At 47.6% G+C, this 27,758-nt stretch overlaps 1 protein-coding gene across 1 annotated transcript in view; it reads left to right on the top strand.

The window, feature by feature from the left end:
- The window catches only part of PCSK1N (proprotein convertase subtilisin/kexin type 1 inhibitor), an 87,489-nt gene extending 60,084 nt beyond the window's left edge, over positions 1–27,405 (top strand). Inside the window, exons 2-3 of the mRNA XM_086940371.1 lie at positions 6,172–6,836; positions 25,918–27,405. Of these exons, the coding sequence (XP_086796497.1) occupies positions 6,172–6,836; positions 25,918–26,296 (1,044 nt within the window). The 3' untranslated portion in view covers positions 26,297–27,405. The remainder of the gene's footprint in view (positions 1–6,171; positions 6,837–25,917) is intronic.
- Positions 27,406–27,758: the final 353 nt, after the last annotated feature.

The following is a 27,758-nucleotide window of genomic DNA, read 5'->3' as shown; positions in this document are numbered from 1 at the left end:
TGTTCAGTGATGCAATTACCCCCGTCAAGTTTGGAAAAGGTGATGGACAGAGTTTCTGAATGATGCAGAATACTCCTACCCAGTCAAGAGATCAGGGCTTGATCCATCACCGTTTTTTAGCTCACTGCACCATCCCAGCTTCAGAACCTGGCTATATGCAAATTAGTCTGTTCCTGTCCCAGTGCATGATGGGAACAGGGCAAACCAAACTACCAAGCCAATTCTTATACTGGGAAGGAGACAAGCTACCGGGGACCGGTTTCTGGCATTTCAGCCTCGTCAAGAACAGCCATCAGTACTGACACCACAGCAGGGAGAAAGTGCGGTCCAGTCCTCAAATTACTAGGGGTGGGCGGAATTTGCGTAGTCGCGCTATGCAAAGCTCTGCAAAACAGTAAAAATCTCCACGGGCACGCAAAAGTTCCGCGGACATGCAGAATTGCTTGTTCCGCCCGTTTGCAATGCTTTTTTCCTGTTCGCGAACGTTGTTTGCGTGCTCGGGGAGAAAAATCTCACAAACGCGCATTTTGAAAGCGCGAACTAGCAAACAATTCCGCGAAGCCACGGATGGCGGAATATTTGGCAATTCCGCATTCTCTAAGGAATGCAAATTTATTCAAATTCTGCAAATTCCGTGAGCGGAACAGAATTTACCGCCCAGGCCTAGAAATTACACCAGGCAGGGACTGCGTTGTCCAGTGCTGAAAGAGTGCCATTCAGTGCTGTAACCGCACCCCCCAGATAACACTGCCACTTCTGAAATCACACCTGGGGACGTATTACAGAATTGACCCGGGGGCACAACGGGTGTTTGGGCCCGCTTTGCACGCCCCTGGGGCACTTTGGTATTACAGAAGGGGCCGCAGACGATTGTGAGGCCTCTTCTGTAATACCGATAGCGCTGGCGAATACAAAGGGCCAGCGCTATCAGAGGGCATCCCCTCATTTGAATGGGGGTTGTGGCCCCATGCAAATTAGGGAATGCTGTTGCCTCTGTGCCCGTGCCGTATTACCGAAGTGGGCGCAGAGTCAAAGAGGCTGTCAGTAGGCGCACTGTCAGGGCACGACCTAAAAGGTGGAGAACTATCAGCGTGCTGCCTGATTGCAGCCTTCTGATGGGGGAAAGGGGGTGCCATGGGCCTCCCAGACATCCCCTTGCAGGCGGGTGCCGTCACTCACTGCACTCGCCTAAAAAGGGTTCTCTAATCCCCTTTTAAAGTGCCGGTGGCTGCACTATGCAACACAGAGTGGCTTTAAAGCAGCCGTTTCATTTTTCACATGAATGCGCTGCCCCCAGGGCAGCATCAGTTTGTGACTGCCCACTAGGGCAGCACAATCATCCTAATGCAGAGTATTTTCCTTGTTTGCCTATGGGTGCACTTTCCCTGTTTGCACTGGTGCACTTTAAAACAGGTATGCGGGGTGCAAGCAGGGAAAGTGTGCCCTATTACATAGAATGCACTGCCCCCAGGGAAGTGCTGCTCAGTATTGATATCAACGCACAGGAAGTGTTGACCAGTGCTGAAATCAAAGAAGACAGGAAGTGCTGCCCAGTGCTGAAATAAAAGCATGCAGCAAGTGCTGCCCAGTGCTGAAATCAAATCAGGCAGGAAGTGTTGCCCGGTGCTGAAATCAAAGCAGGCAGGAAGTGCTGCACAGTTCTGAAATCAAAGCAGACAGGAAGTGCTGCCCAGTGCTGTGTTGTACATCATTGGAATCACATGAGGCGGGAAAGTATTGTCTAGTGCCATTGGGCCCGATTCACAGAATGAACTTAAGACTCAATCCTAAACTTACTACTATTTTGGCATTCACAGAATGAACTTACTACTTTTGGTATTCACAGAAGTTAGGATTTTGGCTTAAGTTTGTATTAAGACAGACTTAAGTTAGGATTTTGTCTTAAGTCTGTCTTAAGACAAACTTAAGACAAAATCCTAACTTCTGTGAATACCAAAAGTAGTAAGTTCATTCTGTGAATGCCAAAATAGTAGTAAGTTTAGGATTGAGTCTTAAGTTCATTCTGTGAATCGGGCCCTAAGTCACGAGAGAGGGAGTGCTGCTCAGGGCTGGAGTTACTGCAGACAGGAAGTGTACTGACCAGTGTCCCACTGTCCAGTGATCAGCAGACTGGGAGCAGGGAACACTTTGTCTAATGCTGACTCAAACTAGCCAGGAAGTGCTGTTCATCACTGCAGCCAGGAAATGTGCTCTCCGTGTCTGAAAACACTACAGGCAAATATAAAATATAGCGCAGGAGCATCCGAAGAGCAGCGGAGCTGGCCTATAGTCATGCAGTCAGCATCCTTGGCTGTGACATAGGCAGCAGTGCTTGTACTGTATCTGACTACTCTATAAGGATGCTGAAATATATTTTGACTCAGAGTGCCAGAATGTCTCAGGGTCATGTACATAGCACGCCTCTTATTGTTGAAGGTTACTGGGTCGCCTGCTTAGAGACCTTATACGAGGTATCCTGATCTTTTGAATTCAACTTTCGTCTATATCTAGCATTTGAGAAATATCCCAGTGTTGATGCGTGTCCTCACCATGAAAGTGGTCCCATTTGGCTTTTTCCAGGTCCCACCGGGCTCTTTCCAGGTCTCCATCTAGTTTCATTGGGCTCTTTGTAGGTACCATCAGGGTCTTTCCAGTCCTAAGGGTATCTTTCATGGTCCCATCCGTCTCTTTCCCAATATCCATATAGGTTCATATTAGGTTCTTTCAAGGCCCCATGGGCTCTTTACAGTCTATGTGGGCTCTTTCAAGGTCCATTTTGGCTTTTTCCAAGTCACATCCGGATCTGTCCAGGTCTCCGTCTAGGTTTATGGGGTTCTTTCCAGGTCCCATCTGGCTCTTTCCATGTCCCAGTGGGATCTTTCCACGTTCCATCGGGCTCTGTGAAGGTCTCCATTTAGGTTCCCTGGGTTCTTTCTAGGTACCCTCAGGGGCTTTCAGTCCCATTGGGATCTTTCATGGTCCCATCCGGCTCTTTCAAATGATCTGTCTAGGTTCATGGGTTTTTTTCAGATACCATTGGGCTCTTTATAGGTCCCATCTGGGTCTTTCCAGGCCCCATCAGGCTCTTTCTAGGTCTCAGTGGGATCTTGCCAGGTCCCATCTGGCTCTGCCCAGGTCTCTGTCTAGGTTCATGGGGTTCTTTCCAGGTCACATCAGACTCTCTCTGGGCCACATCAGACTCTCTCTGGGTCCCATTGGGCTCTTTCGAGTTCTCATCGGGCTCTTTCTTTTCAGGTCCCATCCGGCTCTTTCCATGTCCCAGTGGTATCTTTCCAGGTCTCATCGGGCTCTTTCCAGGTCCCTTCCGACTCTTTCCAGGTCCCATCGGGCTCTTTCCAGGTCCCTTCCGACTCTTTCCAGGTCCCATCCAGCTCTTTCCAGGTCCCTTCCGACTCTTTCCAGGTCCCATCGGGCTCTTTCCAGGTTCCATTGGGCTATTTCTAGGTCCCATCGGGTCTCTCCATGTCCCAGTAGGATCTTTCCAGGTCCCATCCTGCTCTTTCCAGGTCTCCATATAGGTTCATGGGGTTCTTTCCAGGTCCCATCTTGCTCTTCGAAGGTCCCATCAAGCAAACCTAATGTCATTGACTGACCACTCTCTGCTCATTGATCGATACGGCTACAGCAGGCCCTCCCCAGTGCTCATCCAGCCACCATTATCTGTGTGTCAACTATGTTCAATTCCTTTGATTCATTGATGGCATCTCCTGGCCTACAATTCATCACTCACTCCTCCATTGTGACTCCTGTAGATTCACATCAACAAGAGCTGGGCTAGTCAAGCTACTGAATAAGAGAAACCAGCCTTGTTTAGGGCCATAGACAAGGCAAATAATCTCCAGTCAAATTATCTATATGTGGTTTTCCTCCAATCAATTGATTGTGAATCTCCAGAAAACCTGGCTTATTTTTACTATTCAGGGTGCCGACCAGTTTAGTTCTATCGCCGGCTCTCTTTGTGAATCGCATGTGATTTGTAAATGTTTTTGCTTGCTTGTATTTCTGCCCATTTCGTGCTCCACATTTACAATATGGATTATACATCTTGTCAAACACTAGAAGTTTCCGAACAGAGCACAGAGGGTTCACAATAGGGGTGGGCAATAAATTCAGCCCCACCGGCAGAGTTGGCAGAAGTTTGGCCACTCCGCGTTATGCCTATAACCTGGAGTTCTGGCCAAATTCAGCCAACCGACTCGTGGCTGAGTTTTTCTCACATGCAGCTCGTCAACATTAAGTTTGCAAGCGCAATCATGAATTGGCGTCCCCTTGCTTGATAGTCGGGCTCTAGGAGGGCACCTAGCAACATTTTCCCAATGCTGGCGGTCATGAGCGGTGGCAAACATTCACAGCGAGAAAACTGCCACTCGAGTAGAAAATCTACTCAAAAGACAGCAAAACCTACTCAAGAAGCAGCGCCCTCTGGCACGCTGTGTGGTGCTGTTTGTGCAGATTTTTCAACATGGCACTAGCTCCTGGCGCTAAAAATCAGTACGCGCAGCGTGACATGCTGTTTTCCGTCCTTTTGCGGAACTCTATGGAATCTCGGGGACCTTTTAATGTAACTCAGTGGAATTCCGTGGAGTGACACTAGGTGAGTTCTGCCAACCCTGTGTTTCCAACAAATTCTTTTCCCAGCTCCCAAATGTAGATAAGGTCTCCTCGGGAAACCAGTCGGAGGACTATGCAGAGGGTACCACGATGAGGTAAGTCTAGTGGGAGGAACAAGGCAGAATAGATCTGCCATGAAACACCCTCAGATATTCTTCTCTGTATTTATCTTTGATGTCATCAATGATGTTATCTGAGATGTCCTCGGTAATATCCTGTGAGATCACGAGCAGTGCATGGTGTGGATGTGAAATATGGTTTGTGTGTCCATTTGAGTAGCCAGCCGTACCGCCACCCAGGGCGGCCCTTAAGTGTGCACCCCGTCCCAGCTACACCGCTTTGTGTATCTAACAATAAATGGTCAATTTCAATTTTAGGGGTTACATATTTTATTTCATAACCATAACTTCATCTCAGCTGTGTTTTTAAACAAATGTTAGTGACTTATGAGCAAAAGTGTTGTTGATCCCGGTGTGAGAGGTTGGTCTATTTATTCAGAAGCCCATGAAGACAAACATTTAGAAGAAACACTACATAGAAATGTGTTAGTACAATATCCACAACAATTTTATGGCAATAGTTCGAACTTGCAGTTACCAAACCTATCAAAATCCTAGGATTTGCTGGAACATTGAAGATCTCTTTACTTTTGGGGCAAAATGAGGAATTATCAGGGGTATTTGAGCCACAATCAACAATTTCTTTGGTAATTCAGGGGCATATTACCAACCACTAGCGATAATTATCGCTATGTTGGTTTAGCGGCGATATTTTCATCGCCGAGCTGCGGCGATTTTTATCGCTTAGGGACCTTGCTATTATCAAGGTTTATCTCCTAAGCGATAAAAATCGGCCGAAATGCATGAATTTCGCTGAAAAGTCAGCCATATTCATGCATTACTGAGCTAATGCTCTTAGCCATGTTATCCACCTCCCATTGGATAACATGGCTAAGAACTGCTCAGGGCAGGTGTTAGCTTTTGGAGATATTCGCGCTTAGCGCGAATATCTCCAAAAGTTGGTAATAGGAGATAGCGATGTTAGCGACTGTTTCCAGTCGCTAACATCTTGGCACGCCCACTTTGCATGTCATTAGTGATAAATATCACTGACATGCAAAGTGGGGCCCAAGAAGGTCGCTATCTCCTACTAGCTGTCGCTAACTGGTGTTAGCGACAGCTAGGTAATAGGGAGATCATTTTATCTCCGCTTTCTTGGCTTTTAAAGGCAAAAAAGCGGAGATAAACCCCCTTGATAATATGCCCCTCAGTTTTTAGTGGACCATCAGGATCCAACTCATAATGGGGCAGAATTTCCTTACAGCCTAGAGTTGCCAGTACCCCTTGTAACTCTAAGACTTGGGAATAAAGGCCTACTTAAGGGAGCACTCCTAATGAGGCCTTTAGTTCTTAAGCTGTGCTTTGACCACTGCGCCAACTTGAGAGTCACTCTCTTAGCTCCTCAGATCCTTATATATTGTTTAACAATGTGGTACCTGTTTACCCTTTCCTTTGACAATGTCTCGTTTTTGCTCCATAGCCTTTGGCAAATGGGCCCCGGAGTCCTGGCCAAGAAGACGCGGGAGCCACCCGGCGCTTCCGGCGTGATCTCCAGATGAGCCTGCCCTACGAAGCAGAGATGATGGCCTATCCGCAGGCAGAGGCGATGCGAACCAATGAGGCCTACTACCCAGAGATGAGCGAGGCGATGTTAGCAAGGCTGGCAGGGCTGCAACAGGATGAAAGGCTGGCCCAGGCACTGGAGCGGCTAGGCAGTACGGGACGGACAGAGGCAGGCATGGAGCGGCTGGCGCCAAGCGGGCGGGAGCAGGAGGAGCGCCTAGCTCTGCAGCAGATGATGGAGGAAGGGAGGCGCAGGGACAAGGAGGCCCTCTACCTGGCCAACCTACTGCGGTTCTGGAATGACATGAACCAGGCGAGAGGCTACAGCGACCAGCTTGCAGGGCAGTCCAGGGCAGCTAAGGCAGAGAACAGCTTCCCAGGTGCCTACCCTGACTACGATGAGACGGCTTTGGCACCCAACATGGCCAAGGCCCCCAGTTCTAGAAACCAGCTGAATGCGCAGATGGCGCAGGCCCTCCTCAACAGATACCGACAAGAAAGCGGCTTCGAAGCTTCCCCTTCCCGCATGGATCTGGAGGAACCCAACGAGGAAGATGGGCAAATGGACGAGGAAGTCTTAAGGTACGCACCGGTGTGACTTGTTATTACATGTGACTGGCTCTTTGATGGTTGGCATGGGAAACAATGAGTGCCCTGGATTGGAAGGTACCAGGGTTGAGGGTGGAGAAGGGGTGTTCTCATATCCAGAAAGGCGAACTCAAATCAAGCATTCCTTAATTTCTGACAATTTTACATTTTGATAAAGCTCAATAACATTCCACATGAAGGAATACTTGCATCCAATAATAGTGACTCAACACCAACTCATCAGTTTAACAACCACAGCGGTTACACCACCATGGAGTGAGTACTCAATGCCTCTAGATTACAGTCCATCAAGGCGGTAGCTCTTGCAGGATCAAACTTAACCACTATCTTCAAATCAGGCCATTGGTCTTAATTTCGGATAGCAAAGGCGCCTGATGCCCTGATTATGACTATCAATGAACTACTCTTATCATGGATAGCTTGATAAGCATTTCCTATCTTGTTTTTGACCATCACATAATGACCCAAAGCCTTTGTAGAGTCTGCAGCACACTCTGGTTAAAGTATCTGCCTGGACCCCAGCCAAGGGTTCTCACTTGTTTACAACTGATCCTAACAAAGGCTGTTTGCTCCTGAATGTACAAACACTCGGCGAAGGCTCGCCTGCTCTGGCATCTCTACACTGTCACGAGTTGCTAAAAGAATTCTGGTCAAGTGTGTGTGCTTGATTCAAGGCGGAATCTAGGCAAGACACACCCTTTGACCTCCATCTTTGTTACTACTGCCTAAGACAGACAATAAGGTCTTTCAGGTGATAGCTTTGTCCCACCACAATACAGAGAAGCGAGTGAAGAGTCTTTGGACCACAGGCAACCCTTCAGGGGAAGGCCCCACCCGTGGATTTAAGATGTGCACCAGATCACAATAGATTTAAGAAGCATAAACATCTGTCTTTGCACTTCCCAGGAATCAAAAACAAGCTCACTGTACATCTGGGCTCAGATTTGATAATATTCGGGGCAACGCAACGCAGCGTACAACTTGCTGCCCTGCGTCACGAGGAAGCAGGAATGCGCCATGTTTTCCAAGATATCACACATTCCTGCTCTCTCTTTGCACTGGCGCACTGAGTGCTGCCTAGAGTCAATGCAGCCACCCTTGTGCCGTGGTGCAAGAGAGCCTGCATTACAGGCAGGAATGTGGCGTACAGTGGTCTTCTATTTCTGCATAGTTTAGCATACAGTGGTCTGGTATTCCTGTCGGTGTGGTGTAAAGTGGTCTGGTATTTCTGTGGGTGTGGCGTACAATGTTCTGGTATTCCTGTGAGTGTGGCGTACAGTGGTCTTCTATTTCTGCATAGTTTGTCATACAGTGGTCTGGTATTCCTGTGGGTGTGGCTTACAGTGGTCTGGTATTCCTGTGGGTGTGTTGTAAAGTGGTCTGGTATTTCTGTGGGTGTGGCGAACAGTGTTCTGGTATTCCTGTGGGTGTGGCGTACAGTGGTCTGGTATTCCTTTGAGTGTGGCGTACAGTGGTCTTCTATTTCTGCATAGTTTGGCATACAGTGGTCTGGTATTCCTGTGGGTGTGACGTACAGTGGTCTGGTATTCCTGTGGGTGTGTTGTAAAGTGGTCTGGTATTTCTGTGGGTGTGGCGTACAGTGTTCTGGTATTCCTGTGGGTGTGGCAAACAGTGGTCTGGTATTCCTGTGAGTGTGGCAAACAGTGGTCTGGTATTCCTGTGTGTGTGTGGCATACAGAGGTCTTGTATTCCTGTGAGTGTGGCAAACAGTGGTCTGGTATTCCTGTGTGTGTGTGGCAAACAGTGGTCTGGTATTCCTGTGTGTGTGTGGCGTACAGAGGTCTGGTATTCCTCTGAGTGTGGCAAACAGTGGTCTGGTATTCCTGTGTGTGTGTGTGGCAAACAGTGGTCTGGTATTCCTGTGTGTGTGTGGCGTACAGAGGTCTGGTATTCCTGTGAGTGTGGCAAACAGTGGTCTGGTATTCCTGTGTGGGTGTGGCAAATAGCGGTCTGGTATTCCTGTGTGTGTGTGTGGCATACAGAGGTCTGATATTCCTGTGTGAGTGTGGCAAACAGTGGTCTGGTATTCCTGTGTGTGTGTGGCATACAGAGGTCTGGTATTTCTGTGAGTGTGGCAAACAGTGGTCTGGTATTCCTGTGTGTGTGTGTGGCATACAGAGGTCTGGTATTCATGTGAGTGTGGCAAACAGTGGTCTGGTATTTCTGTGTGTGTGTGTGTGGCATACAGAGGTCTGGTATTTTTGTGAGTGTGGCAAACAGCGGTCTGGTATTCATGTGTGTGTGTGGCGTACAGACGTCTGGTATTCCTGTGAGTGGGCAAACAGTGGCCTGGTATTCCTTTGTGTGTGTGGCAAACAGTGGTCTGGTATTCCTGTGTGTGTGTGGCATACAGAGGTCTGGTATTCCTGTGAGTGTGGCAAACAGTGTTCTGGTATTCCTGTGTGTGTGTGGCAAACAGTGGTCTGGTATTCCTGTGTGTGTGTGGCATACAGAGGTCTGGTATTTCTGTGAGTGTGTGGCAAACATTGGTCTGGTATTCCTGTGTGTGTGTGGTGTACAGAGGTCTGGTATTCCTGTGAGTGTGGCAAACAGTGGTCTGGTATTCCTGTGTGTGTGTGGCAAACAGTGGTCTGGTATTCCTGTGTGTGTGTGTGGCGTACAGAGGTCTGGTATTCCTGTGAGTGCGGCAAACAGTGGTCTGGTATTCCTGTGTGTGTGTGGCAAACAGTGGTCTGGTATTCCTGTGTGTGTGTGGCATACAGAGGTCTGGTATTTCTGTGAGTGTGTGGCAAACATTGGTCTGGTATTCCTGTGTGTGTGTGGTGTACAGAGGTCTGGTATTCCTGTGAGTGTGGCAAACAGTGGTCTGGTATTCCTGTGTGTGTGTGGCAAACAGTGGTCTGGTATTCCTGTGTGTGTGTGGCGTACAGAGGTCTTGTATTCCTGTGAGTGTGGCAAACAGTGGTCTGGTATTCCTGTGTGTGTGTGGCAAACAGTGGTCTGGTATTCCTGTGTGTGTGTGGCGTACAGAGGTCTGGTATTCCTGTGAGTGTGGCAAACAGTGGTCTGGTATTCCTGTGTGTGTGTGGCAAACAGTGGTCTGGTATTCCTGTGTGTGTGTGTGGCATACAGAGGTCTGATATTCCTGTGTGAGTGTGGCAAACAGTGGTCTGGTATTCCCGTGTGTGTGTGGCATACAGAGGTCTGGTATTTCTGTGAGTGTGGCAAACAGTGGTCTGGTATTCCTGTGTGTGTGTGGCAAACAGTGGTCTGGTATTCCTGTGTGTGTGTGGCATACAGAGGTCTGGTATTCCTGTGAGTGTGGCAAACAGTGGTCTGGTATTCCTGTGTGTGTGGCAAACAGTGGTCTGGTATTCCTGTGTGTGTGTGTGGCATACAGAGGTCTGATATTCCTGTGTGAGTGTGGCAAACAGTGGTCTGGTATTCCTGTGTGTGTGTGGCATACAGAGGTCTGGTATTTCTGTGAGTGTGGCAAACAGTGGTCTGGTATTCCTGTGTGTGTGTGGCATAGAGTGGTCTGGTATTCCTATGTGTGTGTGGCAAACAGTGGTCTGGTATTCCTTTGTGTGTGTGTGGCATACAGAGGTCTGGTATTCATGTGAGTGTGGCAAACAGTGGTCTGGTATTTCTGTGTGGGTGTGTGACATACAGAGGTCTGGTATTCATGTGAGTGTGGCAAACAGTGATCTGGTATTCCTATGTGTGTGTGGCAAACAGTGGTCTGGTATTCCTGTGTGTGTGTGTGGCAAACAGTGGTCTGGTATTCATGTGAGTGTGGCAAACAGTGGTCTGGTATTCCTATGTGTGTGTGGCAAACCATGGTCTGGTATTCCTGTGTGTGTGTGTGGCATACAGAGGTCTGGTATTCATGTGAGTGTGGCGTACCGTCGTCTGGTATTTCTGTGTGTGTGTGTGGCATACAGAGGTCTGGTATTCATGTGAGTGTGGCATACAGAGGTCTGGTATTCATGTAAGTGTGGCATACAGAGGTCTGGTATTCCTGCAGGTTTGGTGTACAGTGGTCTAGTATTCCTGTGGCTTATTTTGCTTGAGTCCTTTTCACATTTAGGGGCTTATTCACAAGCCATTTGCACCGCTGGTGCATCACTTTTATTGACGCACCAGCAGCGCAACGGGCTTCGCCATATTTATAAGGCGATGTACAGTCACCCTGCCTACTTTTCATGGCCTTGTAAATACGTTTCTCTTTCATACAGTTGTCTGCATAAAAGGGGCGTTCCACGGGTGTTGCTGTGGCTGTTCCCACTCAACCTCCATGGAACTTGAAGCATTCCCAGATTTACAACATGGTGTTAACCTGGGAATGCATTGGAATCCTACGACTCCCCAGGGGAGGCATAGGAGTGGCGCAAGAGGAGAAATACTTTTATTTCTCCTCATTTGTTACTCTTTTTATGAGTCTGGCATTCAGCACTACACAGAGAAAGGGGAAAATGTCTTTAATTATGGTTTTTTGTGCAGGAAGGTGTCCCTTTTGGCATGAAAGCAATCGTCCCCTCAGCGCAGACACTCTTGCAAAATGATGCAAGGGTGTCTGCGCTTGCGCATGGCTGCTGTTTGTGCACTGGCGCCGGGGAGAAGGATAGGAATGCACTGTATCTTGTAGATACGGCGCATTCCTGCCCTTTTCCTTTGACGCACGGGAGTGCAGCAAAAAGGCTTGCTGCACTGGCGTGCTTCAAAGTATTGTAAATGAGGCCCTTGGCGTTTCTTCGTATTGCTAAGGATGTTGCACACTTTGGCCCAGTGTCTCCATGGCATCACCTCTGGCTGTGGTGCTCCATAATGCGGCCTCCTCTCTCTAATGTTGGTTTGCTGGTGGTTCAAGGTAGTTTAATATTCCCACTGCATTGGCCTCTGATATTCACCTGCTAAGCTCTGGCCTGCGCTCTGGGTGTAGTTCATGCTTTTTATTCCTGTGTGAGGTTTTGCTTGGGGCCGGTGTAGCCCAGTGTTTCTGTGGTTGTAGCTCGTTGTGGCCTAGTGCTTCTCTTTTATTGATTCTGTAGTAATTTTCAGGTGTTGACTTGGTTGTGTTGCCTCAAGTTGCCATTGTGCAGTAGGCCATCTGAATGGTTACAGCACGTGCACTGATTGCTTTTTTGTGCAGGAAGGGACACTTTCCTGCCCCAAAACAATCAATGGAGATGTTTCCCTCCTTCAATGTGTGCTGCAAAATGCTCCAGAGAAAAAATGGGGATAAATAAAGTTATTTCTCCCTGTTACGCCTCGGCTGAGGAGGCGTAGGCTTTTGATGTATTTCCATGTTTTGCAACTCCTTGTGAATTTGGGAATGCGTCAAAATCCATGGGTGTTGCATGAGAACGCCCACTGCAATGCCATGGAACGCCTCTTTGATGCAGCTGCTTTGCCTTACTCCATATCTATAAGGCCATGTAGATATGGATCAATACCCTGCACCACTGGTGCAACAAAAAAGTGACTCACCTACAGCACAATGGGCGTGTAAATAAGACTCTAGATGTGGCACACTGCGCAATGGTACTTTTGTGGTATTCCTCACTCTGGATTGGCACACTGTGGACTGGCATTCCTGTGGTTTTTACTCTGTCTATGGCACATTGCTGACTGTTCTTCATGTGGTAATTCCTGCTGTACTGACCCTAGATGTGGCACAGTGTAGCCTGATATTCCTGTAGTGTTGACCATCCACGTGGCACACTGTGGTCTAGTATTCCTGCAGAGTTGACCATCCATGTGGCACACTGTGGTCTAGTACTCCTGTGGTGTTGATCATACACGTTGCACACTGTGGTCTAGTATTCCTGTGGGGTTGGCCATCCGTGTGACACACTATTCATTTTTCACTAATTGACTCACTTTTATGTCTTTGGATACTGGACTGTATCCCACTGTATATGTCTTGTGTTTTCGATACCTAAAAATAAGTTTGAATAAATCTTACTACCCGGCTGGATAGTAACTATATAGAATTTATTCTGTTCTATATTCATTTCTCTTGGTCTAATATCTCCCGACAAGGACCACTCTCCTCTCTAAATGTTAATACCCAAGGTCCTTGCTTACCTAATTGGGTCCCCTTGTCCTTGTTAAAACGACCATACATATGGCACACTGTGGTATAGTATTCCTGTGGTGTTGACCATCCATATGGCGCACTGCTGTCTAGTAATCCTGCATTGTTGACCATCAATGTGGCACACTGTGCTCTGGAATTCCTTTGGTGTTGGCCATCTGTGTGACACACTGTGGTCTAGTATTCCTGTGGTGTTGACCATCCATGTGGCACACTGTGGTCTAGTATTCCTGTGGTGTTGAACATCCATGTGGCACACTCTAGTCTAGTATTCCTGTAGGGGTGACCAAAAATGTGGCACACTGTTGTCTACTATTTCTGTGGTGTTGTCCACCTGTGTGACATACTGTGGTCCAGTATTCCTGTGGTGTTGACCATCCATGTGGCACATGTGGTCTAGCATTCCTGCATTGTTGACCATCCAGGTGGCACACTGTGGTCTAGTATTCCTGCGGAGTTGACCATCTGTGTGACACACTGTGGTCTAGTATTTCTGTGGTGTTGACCATCCATGTGGCGGATGTGGTCTAGTATTCCTGCATTGTTGACCATCCATGTGGCACACTGTGGTCTAGTATTCCTGCGGAGTTGACCATCTTTGTGACACACTGTGATCTAGTATTCCTGTGGTGTTGATCATACACGTGGCACACTGTGGTCTAGTATTTCTGTGGTGTTGTCCACCTGTGTGACACACTGCGGTCTAGTATTCCTGTGGTGTTGACCATCCATGTGGCAGATGTGGTCTAGTATTCCTGCATTGTTGACCATCCATGTGGCACACTGTGGTCTAGTATTCCTGCGGAGTTGACCATCTTTGTGGCACACTGTGATCTAGTATTCCTGTGGTGTTGATCATACACGTGGCACACTGTGGTCTAGTATTCCTGTGGTGTTGGCCATCCTGTGTTATTGCTGGTTGTGGCACCATGGCGTCTGGTATTCCTGCGGTGCTGCTCAGGATGGTGCATTCTGTTGTTGGGTATTTATATGTCAGTGATTTGGACGTGCTCCCTGTGGTTTGGTATTCCTGTGTTATTGTTGGTTGTGGCAACATGTCATCTGGTATTCCTGCAGTTCTGCTCAGGATGCTGCATCTTCTTGTTGGGTATTTCTGTGTTATTGATTGAGACATGGCACCCCGTGGACTGCTATTCTTGTGGGAATGGTCATGATGCAGCACATTGTGCTTTGGTGTTCCTGTGTTGTTGATTGGGATGCTGGAACCTTTCGATTAGTATTCCTGTAGTACTGCTCGAGATGCGACACCCAATATGATATTATTTCTGTTTTATGGCCTGGTGGGAGATTCTCTCTTGTTTGATGTACAAAAATGGCCTGTCTTCTGATCTTTGTGTGGTACTGGTCAGAGTGAAGTTCACTGTGATCTTGTGCTCTTGTTGCACTTCATGGTACACACTTAGGCCGGCCTGCGCGGTTAACAACATACCGGCCTCACAATCTCTTTGCGACTCCCTAGCAAAAGCATTCGAGGATAAAATTGCTAACATTCTGAGTGGTCTTTCTAATCCAGGCACTCCTTGCCCTCAGTCCTTGGCTGTCCCTGTATTATCCTTCACTTTAGTCGAGTCTGAAAAACAGGCAGCTCACCGGCGGCTGGAGAGTTTTACTCTCCCTTCGTTTGATGAGTTCTGCGCTTTAGCAAATGGGGTGTCTTATGGCTCCCCTCTTGATCCACTCTCCCACAAACTTTGGAAATCTTTCCAGGAAGAACTCTTCCAGCCTTTACATTCCATCTGCCACCAGTCTTTTAGCATTGCCACGGTCCCAGATTGCTGGAAGCTAGCAGTGGTCTCCCCTCTCCTAAAAAAACCCACTCTTGACCCCACCTGTCTGTCAAACTATCGGCCAATCTCGTTGCTTCCTTTTCCAGTTAAGATCATGGAAAAGATTGTGACCCGGTCCCTATCCGGCTTCTTGGAAAGTAACACCTGTCTGGATGTGGCCCAGTTCGGCTTCCGGCCGGCTCACGGTACGGAGTCGGCGCTGGTGGTCGTGTTGGACACCCTTCGATCACGGGTCGACAATGGTCGAGCAGCCTTTTTAGTGCTGCTCGACATGTCGGCCGCGTTCGACACGGTCAGCCACTCCATTCTTATCAACAGGTTGGAGGAGGTCGGGGTAGCAGGATTGGCACGAGATTGGCTGATCTCCTTTCTTCAGAACAGACACCAGGTGGTGGCTTTACCCCCTTTTCGATCAGGCATTAGGAGAGTGGGACAGGGTGTCCAACAGGGGTCAGCGATCAGCCCCATCCTGTTCAACTTGTACCTCTGCCCCCTGATCAGTCTGATCAAATCCTTTGGCATCTCAGTGATTAACTATGCCGACGACACCCAGCTCATTTTCTCCCATGAAGGAGAAGATGCTGTGTCTACAGAGACCTTCCACCCCTGTATGACTGCCACTGCCGACTGGTTGAAAAACAACTCTCTAGAGTTCAATAGCTCTAAGACCGAGGTACTCCACTGTTCATCGGACCGCGTCCCGCGTCCTTTACCGACTGACTTTTGGCCTTCTTCCTCCTTGGGCAATGTGGTGGCAGCAGATTCCGCCCGTAACCTCGGAGTCATGTTTGACTCTAACCTTCAGTTGGACGGCTTTGTTAACAAAACCATCTCCACATGTATGATGCTACTCCGTACTTTGCAGAAAATCCTTCCCCTGCTCCCGACCCAGGCTAGGCCAGAGGTGGTGCGCGGCATTATCCTTAGCAGGATAGATTATTGTAATGCACTGCTTCTAGGGGCTACTGGCACTCTGATCAACAAGCTGCAGCGCATTCAAAATATGGCTGCGAAGTTGGCTCTCTCTAGGCCTCGCGCTGCCTCCTCTTCTCTCGCGCTTAAAGACCTCCATTGGCTGCCAGTCCAGCAGCGAATCCTCTTTAAATCATCCTGCCTGGTCTTTAAAGCTCTACATGACCAAGGTCCAGCCATGCTACATAAACTCTTTTCTTGGTACCTCGCAGCGAGACCTTTGCGCTCCTCTTCAGCATATCTTGTGGTGGTCCTGAGGATCCATAGGCTCCGGATGGGGGGCCGGTCCTTTGGACACACGGCTGCCAAGCTCCCACTGTCCTTGAGGAGCTTGAAGGACCTTCCATCCTTCAAGAAAAGTCTAAAAACCTATCTTTTCTCAAGAACAGCATAATAACGTGACTGTGTAGCTGGTTCAGTAGAGTCAAAAGCGCCAGGATACCCTCTGGGTGGCAGTTTTGCGCTATATAAGTGTACAATACATACATACATACACTGTGGCCTGCTAATCCTGTGGTGCTTATCCACATGCACCTTGTTGTTTTCTTATACTCTTGTGGTCTTGCCTTGGAAGCAGCACTTATTGGTTTGGCACTCCTCTGGTGGGCACCCTGTAGATTGATAATCCTATGGGGGCATAATATCTACAAACAGCGATGATTATCGCTAAGCGCGTCTAGCGGGTTTTTTCTTATCGCTGGATTTTATCACTGAGATAGCGTGCGATTATCAACGCTTATCTCCAAGGCAATAATAAATCCAGAGATAGCGGGGAAATGCAGAAATATTGCATGAAATCCAGCGATAAAAACTCTGCAATAGGTAAATCCTTGATAATACAACATGGTGCCCTTAGCCTGACAATCCATCTCCCATAGGATAATATAGCTAAATAAGGAATTTTGCAGACATTAGATCCCAGCGTTAATGGGGTCTTAGCACAATTTTAATTGTCGCTGCGCTGGTACCGGGCATCGTTGTAAATATCGCGAGGCTGCGTTAGCGATGTATTCCCATGAAGTTATGTGAGGAACGCCTACTTTGCATCTCATTAGCGATGCGATGCATGGTGTTAGTAAATCGGGTGATAGCACAAGGAAACACGTGCTAAAGCCTGTTATCGTGTCCTTGATAAAACTGTGATAAAATTAACGCTGCTTTTCGGCCGAAAACAGCCGCTACAGCGGCAATAATGGGCTTGATAATATGCCCCATGGCATTTTTCTAGTAGTATAATACATCATCTATGTTGTTATTGGACGTGTCCCATTACTCAAGATATAGTCCACCCAGTGTGGTTCTGTTATTCCTCATGAAGTGCCTGGGGTGTGGCCTAGTTGTTGCACCCTGTAGCCTTGCATCAGTGCATTAGATGTGACCTGGAATGCAGCCCAGTGTAAATACCATTAGCTGAGATTAAGTCAAGCATTCAACTCTTCACTCTTTGCAGTCTTTATGAGTCTCCCCAAGATTTTGTACCCAGACTTGGGTCTCAACCTCGCAGTGCCATTGGACTCAAGCTGCACATCACTTATACGACCCAACAAGGCAGATTACCAGGGGCTCACAATGAATCCAAGCAGGTACTTGGAGAGGATTGGATATGGCATCCTGGGCTCTGGTAATCCTGTGGTATTGGTCTGGATGTGGTACTGTGTGGTCCACTATTCCTGTAATGTTTGCTTGGATGTGGTTCAGCTGGTATTCCTGTAGAACTGCTTGGGACAAGGCGCCCAGGCCCAGATTCTCAAAGGTTCAGCATCGAGTTAGTGTTACTCCATTAGAAGTGGCGCAGTGAGTAGCCTTTCACCTACACCGGCTCTGTCTCCACGGGTTTGAGCGAAGCGCTCTGAGAAAACCCGTCATATCCTGACCCACATAATACGGGATCTCGAAACGACACAAGGTGACAGTCAACCTTGTGCAAGATAGCACAGGTGGCCACTTGATTAATCTGCCAATTGTATACACCAGCCTTGCAGTAGTGTAAGATTATTAGGAAACTATCCTTTTTATGGTCCTAACGAATTGCCAATAGACCCTATAGGGGCTGATGAGGAAAGAAACATGTTGACCAAAAAAAGTAAATAGTATTTGTGCTCTATTGATTCATCGTCTCCGATACAAGATACAGTGTTTTTACTTAGGTTAGCTAGCATCATTAATAAAATGCATTTAATAAGATTCTCCCTAAACCTATTTTAAAATTTCACTCACTACACTACTCACTTCAGCTCGCATACCCTCACTCACCAAATGTTTTTATCAAAAGAACTCTGCCAAAGAGCCCTTTTGCTGGTGCCTGTCGGGCATTGCAGTGCCTGCCCGACGAGGAGCACACCAAAATGATGAAGCATGACAACTCGGGGTGTGTGAGGGTACTTCTTCCATTTGGAGGTTATTCCAGAGACCTGACTACCACTAATACCCTTAGGAACTGCACACCCATGCATTTGAGCTCACCTCTAAGGCTCCCAGTACGCCAGGGACAGCACTTAGGAGCCAGGACTCACTCCAGCAGAGGCCACCAGCAAAAGGCCCTGTCCTGGTCAGTTGATAATAGTCAACTGGCCACTTCAGAAAAAAGGTCTCTTGCAGCTTATTGAGTTCCTGTAGCCACAAAGAAGATCAGCCATCTGACCCCTGGAGTCCACTTGTTTGCCCTGGGTACAAGAGGGAGAAGGTCTGGTCCTTCGGGGCTCCTATCAGGTCGCAGACACTAGGGCCACCTCAGCTGTACCGCAGACTGCCCTGGGATGCCAAATGTATGGTTAGCACTAACTAGTGGGTTGTAGTGACTTTTGGCTCCTTCCTAAACAATGAAATCAAAGTTACCAGGGGCAACTCTTCCCACTTTTTCAGCAGTTGCTGTTGCCCTTCTGCAAACAACCTTACAGTGCATCTCAGGCCTTAAATCCAATACTGGAAACCCTTCCTCACTTGTGCAGAGCTTCTCTGTCCAACTAGGAGTGTAGCCAGAGAAATAAGCAGTCTCCTCCCCTGTGTTCACTCCAAACCAATTCGGGAGTAGCCTCTCTCACACGGCTAGTGTGTGCCTTGCAGAAAAAGTCTTTCCGATTTTCAGGTCTCCCCTCACACTAAACTATAAATGGACAGGCCACAACTCTGTCCTTTTCAAGTTAATGAAGTTCCTGGGTCCACCCCAACTGCCCCTTCTGGCCTGATAGCAACCAAATACATCCCAGTCCACCCTGTCACCAGGACTAAGCCATTGTTCTGCTCTGGGAGCAGTTTGTTACTAAGGTCAAACACTTATTGGGGAGCTGCTGGCAAGCTTATGCAAATTAACTTCTAGGAGCTTTGAGGAGAGAAAAAGGTTACTTTCTAAAAGTTACTTTTCTTAAATATTTATTAAGAACCTAACCTCACAAATGAATTGGAATTATAAGAAATGCAAAAATTGTCTTTGAATTACTATTTTAGCTGTTTCCGGACAAAAGTTACAGATTAAAGATTATAAGCTGTACTTTGACATTATCTAGGAAAAAGCTATAGCCCTGCAAATGAAAATAGCAGGGCTATAGCTGAGGCCTGATCTCTGGAGGAGCACACCAACTTTAAATTTGCATATTTTCTACTTTTAAATGTCAGATACCCTACCTGGTGGGTGACAAGGTATACTCTGGGGTGAATTATTGATATTTAAACATTAGGAATTCAGATCATTCACAAACGGTTATTTTGACTGCAGGCACGTAAGCTAATGCAGTGAGGCTACTCATGGTAGGCCTGAAGCCATGTTTTAGAGGCGAACACCACAGATGACACTGTATGTGGTGCCGGCCACAGGTGGCATTTAACTTCCAGGCCCTGAGTATATTTCCTAACCATATAGGAAAGTAAATATGTAATCGGGGTAAGCCAATTTAACCATGTTTTTTTTAAACCAATTTTTATTGAGTTTTGATTGCAACAAGGAAAATAGCCTCATTCAGGACTACATCTTAAAGGGCAAGACCAAGGCAAAAGCACATCACATTGGCATAAAAGGAAAGACACACATAAGGCCGATATCAGCATATCCACTTCCAATCTAGATATCATATCAATCCAATTTCGTCTTCTATCACTCCAACCCATTTGCCCCACATTCGGAAAAATTTCTTAGGACATCCTCTGGCCACGTAGAGAGGCCGCTCCTGCGTGGCACACCAGTCCACCCCTCTGAGCCAGCACGCCAACGTAGGTGCGGTAGTGTTCAACCAGTGAGCTGCAATGTCCCTCTTGGCTACTACTAGTGCTGTACTATGGAAGAGTTTCTCAGCTCTGTTGCCATTAAGCCCCTCGGTGATGCCCAGAATAACATGTGTATGATCAAGAGGAACCTCCCTTCCCAAGACCTCTGTGAGTTCTCCCGTTATGGACTCCCAATACCCCTGTATCACAAGGCAAAACTTTACTGTATGATAGAAGTCTGCCCGGGAGTGGGGACAGCGAGGGCAGAGGGCATCAGGCCGAAGCCCCGTGCAGTGGAGACGCAGCAGTGTAAGATGGGCAGCATGTAGGAAGTATATTTGGAACAGCCGAAGCCTCCCTGAGACCGCAATTGTTTAGGGGGTCTCTCCAGTCATCGTCTTCCAGAGCCCTGAGCCAGCCCTCCTATGACCCGGAGTGGAGAGAGGGAGTTGGAGGTGTTGTTAGTGAGTGAACGATAAATGCGGTAAATACCTCCCCTTCCCAGATTGCCGGTCATGACTTGAGCTTCGAGTGGACTATACTCAGGCAAGGAAGTGCCATCTGAATTAACTATGCTTAAGGGTGGAGCATAGGCATCTTATTCCTGTTTAGCAGGGGGAAAATGCAGAGATGTGGGCTGGTCTGATGCTTAATCTACTAGGGTTAGAACAGGGCCCTTGCGTGAGCTCTGCATGACGATCCCTCATCACCATGAGGAATTTAGAAAGGTAGGGTAAAGTGTCCTGTGTAGGATAGGCATACGAAGACCCATGTCCCCCTGAGGAATCTAGAGGCCTGGTTCAAGCAGAGCATGCACATGGACAGTGTTCCTTCTGGTGGGTTTCTAGAAGGGGTCAGCCAGGGCACATGTGTGGAATGTGCATGCCCTGTCCTAACCCAAGACGTGGTGAAGTGTGTCAAATGCCACCATGTGAATCAAGAGAAGTGCCAGCAGCTCAAGGGATTCAGACCAAGGGAGAGATGTCTTCTCTGTTATCAAAGGACCACAGTTCACTTGAAGGGGATTTAAGATGAATGCTTGAGAATCACACATGATCACTCATTTAGTAACAGAAATCTCTGGCTGGACATGGGGGGTTGGACCAAACGTTATTGCCAAGAGAATTATGATGGTTGCTCGGTGTGCAACCGTATCAAAATGATGGGGTCATTGGAGGTTCATTGTGACAACAACTGAGGTCAGGCACACACAATTCTACAATGTATTCAGTTGCCAGGAGTCATTCCATAGAAGGGTGGGTCACATGGGGAACATTGACATCCTTTTGGCCATTCCATTGCGGCTATCAGGGCTCAAGTCTTACACACCATGGAAGTGGATGGAGAACTGTTTGTAGTTGACAATCCTTTAACCTGGGTCTCTTCCAGTCAACACCAGGGCAATGGGGATGGGACAAGGCGTGGGGGTAAAAACAGGAGGGTTGAAGAATTAGCAGCAGATTTACGAAACTGTCACAGAACGCATGCAGCAGCAAAAATGCTTCGCTGTGTTGCGTGAGAGGGAACGAGCAGTAGAGCAAGTACCATATTTACAAAGATATGGCGCTCTCCTCCCCTCTTCCAAGCGCTGGTGCAGAATTTTACTGCCGTGAGCCACGGGCACACATTTGCGCCATAGTGCAAGAGGGTATGTGAGAGTCTAGCATAGATTTTGGACTGGAAGGGTTCCCTTCCAGTGCAAAATACTATGACTAGACAACTTCTAAAACCTTTTTTGCTTTATATGTGTGCTGTACAGTGCAGCGCTTTTGCAAGGTAGGAAAAGAGAGGAGGAATGAAAACATTTCTCATTTTAATGCCTGGTTTCAAAAGGTGTTATTTTTTTACGCTAAACTCTGTCTCATACTTTTGGTAAGGCGTTGCATCAAAAACGGTCAGTGATTGCATGGTATTGCTATATGCTACTTTGCGGTACGTTTAGTCACCTTCCAGCACAAAGCAAGTTTTGCACTGGAAAATAAATAATAAAAAAAAATAACGCTGGTTTGCGTCACTTTTTTGACCCATACCCAGCACAAAATGTTAGTAATTCACCCCCTATGTGTGGAACACCCTGAAAGAGGTAAGTAGTCTGGTGAAGCTTTTGTAGCATAACTCTTACTCTGAAGCCTCAAACAGTCCTGCCAAATACCGCGCATCAGGCGTTAGACTGACGTATTTCAGTGTGGTGATTGACATCACCGCACTGAAATGCATGGTCACGCATTATAGGGATATCGCCTCAGCTGTCAAAGCCGTTAGTGCTGCCTGCTAAATGCCTGCCTGCATAAATACTATGCTAAACTAAAGCTGCTGGTGTGGCTGGCAGCGTGCTGTGGCGTGCGCACGCTGCACCCGCAGGATTGGGGGCTCAGCTAACTGAGCTAGTACTGCAGCTGGCTGCTACAATGTAACAAGGAGCTTCCCGCCTTGCTGCCAACTGTGTTTCCATGGCAGCGGTGCAGTCCACGATCCTCCTCCCACTTGGCTGCCGTTTTAACTATACATTCAACCCTGCTGCACCTAACGCCCCTCACCTGCGGGAAATATGCTGAGCAAGCCGGAGAGCCTGCCAGCTTCTGAGTTATCCCGTCGAATTTGTAATACATTCCTGCGGCAGTGCAAACGAGCTGCTGCAGACGCTCACAGGCAGCATGCTCTAGGCGAGGACGGAACGTTTAGCACGGCAATGTCAGCCTAAGCAGAAAAAAAGGCTGTGCTGAGCGAACTGCATCATAGGGATTGTAGACTTATCTACACAATAAGCAGATTAGTTGCTGTTCCTCTTCATAAGGACTTAGGGGAATATTATCAAGGGGGCGCAATAAAATTATCACCGCTTTGGTGTCCATTTCCGGGCGAAAAGCGGCAATACTTTTATTGCATTATCATCAAGGACACGCTAGTGTGTGATTCCATACTTCAGCGCCCGTTTTCTAAATGCCCACCAACGCAACGCTAATGATATGCAAAGGAGGCATGCCTGACAAAACTACACCTGAGAATATCACTAACCGGGCTTCGCAATATTTACAACAATGCCCCGGCTGCCGTAGCGATAAACAAAATTGTGCTTACTGCCCATTAACACTGGATTTTAACGTGTGCTAAAATCCAGACTTGGGCATACTTTGCATGGGAGGTAGATTCTTGGTTACAACCACAGGGTCGTATCAGCAAGGTTTTCACCTTTTTTAGGTGAACATTGCTGGATTTACAGCGATGTTCGCCCTTTTTCCCGCCATTGCTGGAATTCTTATTACCAATGCGCTGAGCGTCGTTAATACAGCGCAGGTTGGCGATAAGTTCCAGGGATAGGCGGCGATAAAAAAAACTGTGCTAAGCGCTGTCAGCGATAATTATCGCTGCCTCTTGTTAATATGCCCCCGAGTGGTTACTACCAACACACCACAATGTGAGGAGGCGGGTGGCGCGAGCTGGCGCCCTGGTAAACAAACACCTGTGACTCCCAGTAAGTGAAACTGTGGCCTGCAATGGCGATCAGCTGCCTGCAGCTTGTGCCGGTCGTGAAGTTCTGCCCTGTGCATGGCTGCAGGCTAGAGGCTGCCGGCGAGCTGTGACCAAGTGCGTGCTGACTCACAGCCTGAGGCGGCCTTGCCCAAAATGCTCGGAGATGTGTGCTGCTGTCTGCCCCCTTAGTTTTACTTCACCCTCAGCCAGCCAAGAGCTTCAGCTGTCCTTCACTTGGGCTAAGGCAGCTCCTCTCTCTGAAGCAGCAGCGGGCCGCTGCTGACTGAGGCTGCGGGGCTTGGCTGGGTACCAGTGGAGGAGGAGGAGGCCTTCCATCTCTTGTGACTCATCTTTGTCCTGTATAAAGTGCTTAATTTATGCAGGTGGTTGGTATGGAAGGAATTCATTTTTAAGTTATTTTTTTTCCACCACATTTTGGTCCAGAGTAAGAGAGAATGACAGAAAGGGAGCAAGAAGAAAGCAGAGGAAGATAAGGGAACAGTGACAATTGGAGATAGCAGGAATGAAAAATACCCTACAAGGGTGAGATAAGGAGACAGGAAGTGTAGGTTGATCGAAGAAAGAAACATGATTTGGAATCAAAATGTATAAGCCTTGGTTGTGATGAAACCCTACATTCGGCAGCATGAGTGACTGCCTTCTAAGAAAAGGGTTGAGCTCCTTGCTAATGCTTAGGTCTCGCCTAGGCAGCATGCATTCGCTGCTTTAGGAGGGCCTTTAGCCATCGGTTTGCTCCTTTGCCCCACACTCGAGCTTGTGCTGGCATCCACCTTGCGGGAGCGAGCAGTGGCGCGCGTGGTAATTGACAACATATGGCTCTCGCGCCGCAGCTGCTCGCTCCCGCAAGGCGGATGCCAGTACAAGCACGAGTGTATTTGCCTGCTCTTCCGCTGCCTTGGGGCCGTGCCACGCTCCCTCACTCTTGTTGTTTTATATTAATTGAAACAGTATGTTCTGCACGAGTGTAGTGCCTTATATAGCATCATTGTTCTAAAAGGCTTAGCTTGTCTGAGCTGGGTCTCTTGTATACGGTGAATCTAAAAACATAAAAAACAGCCTTGACGAACTTAATGACTAGCCCAATTCTCAATGTTGCTTTTACTTTGTTAGGGGTTCTGAAAAATATCAAGCCTTGCTCCCGTTCTATTTAAGAGTGAGGGGCACTGACTAGATGCAGCATGTATTTCTCTGAGTAGATGCAGCGAGGGGGAGAGTGCACGAAATGGAGCCAACATCAGTCACGTGCATTACCAGAGTAACAAATGGTTCATTCACGCTGTGCTACATTTAATCTGCAGAAAGAACAACAGAATTCGGCATTAGCATGAAAAACCTTTCACGTCTCTCTCGCATGAATAGTGGTTTGGTTTATTATGTGCAGACTGAACGTTAGAGGGCAGTGCATAGTGCACGATTGTTAAACTGGACGCAGCATGCTGTCCAAACAGACGATTTCACAGTCTCATTCTGAGAATACGTAAAAAGAAAACAAAATTACGGTTTCAGATCAAGAACAAACATACACGATTCCGGTCTGCTGTGTTCACCCTTGGCCTCAAACTACAAAAAATCATTTTAAAGAACAATTTTACATTGCAGACCCAGCAAACGTAGATGAGATTGGAGGCCATCATTGCAGCTACTTCCCAGGTGGACTAGTTAATGCCCTCAGGACAACCATTTTGTTGTGTTATAAATTAGAAGGCTAAACAGAAAGCTTACTCTCTGACGGGCGAGTTGACAGCTGATCAGGCAGACTGACATCGACCCTTATTTTAACACATCGGACTTCCCGAGTTTCATCAGCAGCTCAAATAAGTGCACGTTTACTGGCAAGATAAACCAACCCACACCCATATAATGCACCTTCGATGAGGCCAGGGTCTATGCTTCCAAGTCTCACTGAACATGTTCCAAATAAAAAAACAAGCATTGGCATAGCCAATAGGTCTTGCCTTTGGGACATTATAAGTGTTTAGCCATGTAACAGTTGATGTTGCACCAAGCACATGGTGCTGCATAATTTTACGGCTTTTAAGCTTTTAAGGTTCCAAAGGCGAGGCTATGCCAATGCTTTTTATCTGTTGGTAAACTAAGCATGGCATATGTATGTAATACCATTTGGCTTGGCATGAATAGACTGAGGCAAGCTTAAAGCCAAACCAAAAAATGACACATGCATCAAACAGGGCCATATTAAGGCTAGAATTTAAACAGAGCTCAGCAAACCTAAACCAAGTAGGATACTTATTAAAAAACAGAGGCCCAGGCCTAGATGCTCAAATGGGTGTAATTTATGATATTTACATGTTTCCCTCGTCTGCATTGCTCGTGTGAAATTGTCACTCATAGTCTTTGAAATGTCACTCATATAATTACACTGAAATTATGAAAACGTCACGCATGGCAATCTGAAACCTTGCAATCTCAAACCTTGGCAGCTATGCACAAATTACCCCCTGCCTCAGTATTCTGACCTTGTGATTTGCATTTCTACCTACAGATACCTGGTCGGTCGCATCCTGACTGGCATGAGTGAGGCAGGGGGCCCCCAGCGCCTGTCGAGGCGGGACCTTGGCCTTCCCAACTTCCGGCCTGAGTATCGAACCGGCTCCAAGCGCGTGCGGCGCTCCCTGGACGAAGACCGCCCGGACCAGGCCACTCTCCTGAGGGTCAAGCGGCTGGGGGAGGGCGACGAGGCCCTGCTGGCGGACGCCGCTGCCCTGCAGGACGCCACGTACAAGCTCCAGGCGGGCCTGCAGCGCGTGAAGAGGACAGACGAGCTGGGCGACGAGCCGGCCAAGCCTGCCCGAAGCAAGCGCTACGCCACCTACAGCGACCCCGAGTACTCCGAGCAGCTCTTGAAGTACCTGCCCGAGTAACAAGAACGCGGGAAGGAAGAGGCGCGTGCTCCAAATGGTTATTTAAAGGGAGGGTGGGAAATCAAATATATATATAACAAATCTCTCTATATATTGGTGAGGAGGAGAAAGAAAGCTCTTGTTGTTGAATGTATTGCACTTCATGTGATGTTATCAGCCCCCGGAATCAGGAAAGATGTAGACAAGGAGCTGTGAGCAGGGGAGAAGGGGCTGGCTTTCAGTTTGTTATGTTCATTTTGTAATGCTTTAAGTCTTATGGCAGCAGCAGTGAAAATGTGACACGGCGAGTAGTGTGCGGCCCATACCACGTGCTGTAAGTTCTGAGTTCACACCTGTTCCATAATAAATGCAAGGAATCCATCGCTCGAGGTGTCCTACACCACTTTTTCACATTTAAGCAAATTTTCCAGCCAGTCTGTGTCCTTCTTTGAAGAATATCCTAACTTTTGCGTTGCCAATTCGTAGCTTTGGTTTTTGCGCTGGCGGTGGACTCTGATACCCCCCATATTGTCTGTGTAACTGGGTTTTCCCGCTGTTTGTACGGTTTAGACTTGTTAATTGAAAGGCGAGTTTGATTGTTTTGTTAGAAACATTTCTGACTATTCTTTAGATCTGCCATAGGGTGCAATGGTTGGGTGTGTATCCATACCCCAGGCAAGCCAGGGCATGTCAGATGTCCCTGCAAGCCTGTGCCATGTGAACAGCCAATAAACGAGGAGCCCATTGCGGCACGTGACAGGGTAGCCTTAGCCATACTGGCCTTTAGGAGCCACCCCTTGATATTCTCCAGACTTCTCATCTTTCTTTTGAAAATTATCTATAACCAGAGAAAACCTGGCTGTCAATCTCAATGGCTCTGGAGTCCCTTAATTACATTGTGTTCTGCTCACCTTTAGGTTACTTTGCAAAAGCTACTAAAAGTTACAAGAACCACCGAGTTTCTTCATTTTGCAAGTTGGGCAGTGTGGAAAGATGGAGCTGGTAACCATCCCTTTGGGTGCCCAGAATATTTTAGAGCAGCCAAATGCTGAAACCAAGTGAGAGAAATGTCAGCCTTTAATTCTGTTTTGTGTATTTTGTTACAATTAAATCTGTATTCCCATAGTGTGCTTAAATAGAAATGCGTCTGTATCATTGTTCTTCCCAATGGGTAATCCAGATCACTGGACTCTGAAATATGTTTTTCTTTGTATGTTTAACTTCACCCTTACCTAGGGAGTGTGGGCAGGTTAAGAGGGAAACTGAAAGCTATTAAATAAAAAAATCCCAAATTCTCAGGGTGAAATGTATTTTATATAATTTACCATTCAGGGTTAGGGAAGCTGGGGGAGGAGGGAGGGTGGGAGGGTGGGCCCACAATCCAGATGTGAGCAGTGACCCTCTTCCACACCATCTGATTAGATCCACTGAGTAAGCTGCCTCTTTTACTCTAAGGGACCATGTGTACCACCATTGGTAGTTT

The sequence above is a fragment of the Lissotriton vulgaris genome, chromosome 10 (assembly GCF_964263255.1).
Source record: "Lissotriton vulgaris chromosome 10, aLisVul1.2, whole genome shotgun sequence".
NCBI classification, from domain to species: domain Eukaryota; kingdom Metazoa; phylum Chordata; class Amphibia; order Caudata; family Salamandridae; genus Lissotriton; species Lissotriton vulgaris.
The sequence above is the reverse complement of the archived record's forward strand: the minus strand, read 5'-3'. Positions and strand labels throughout refer to the sequence as shown.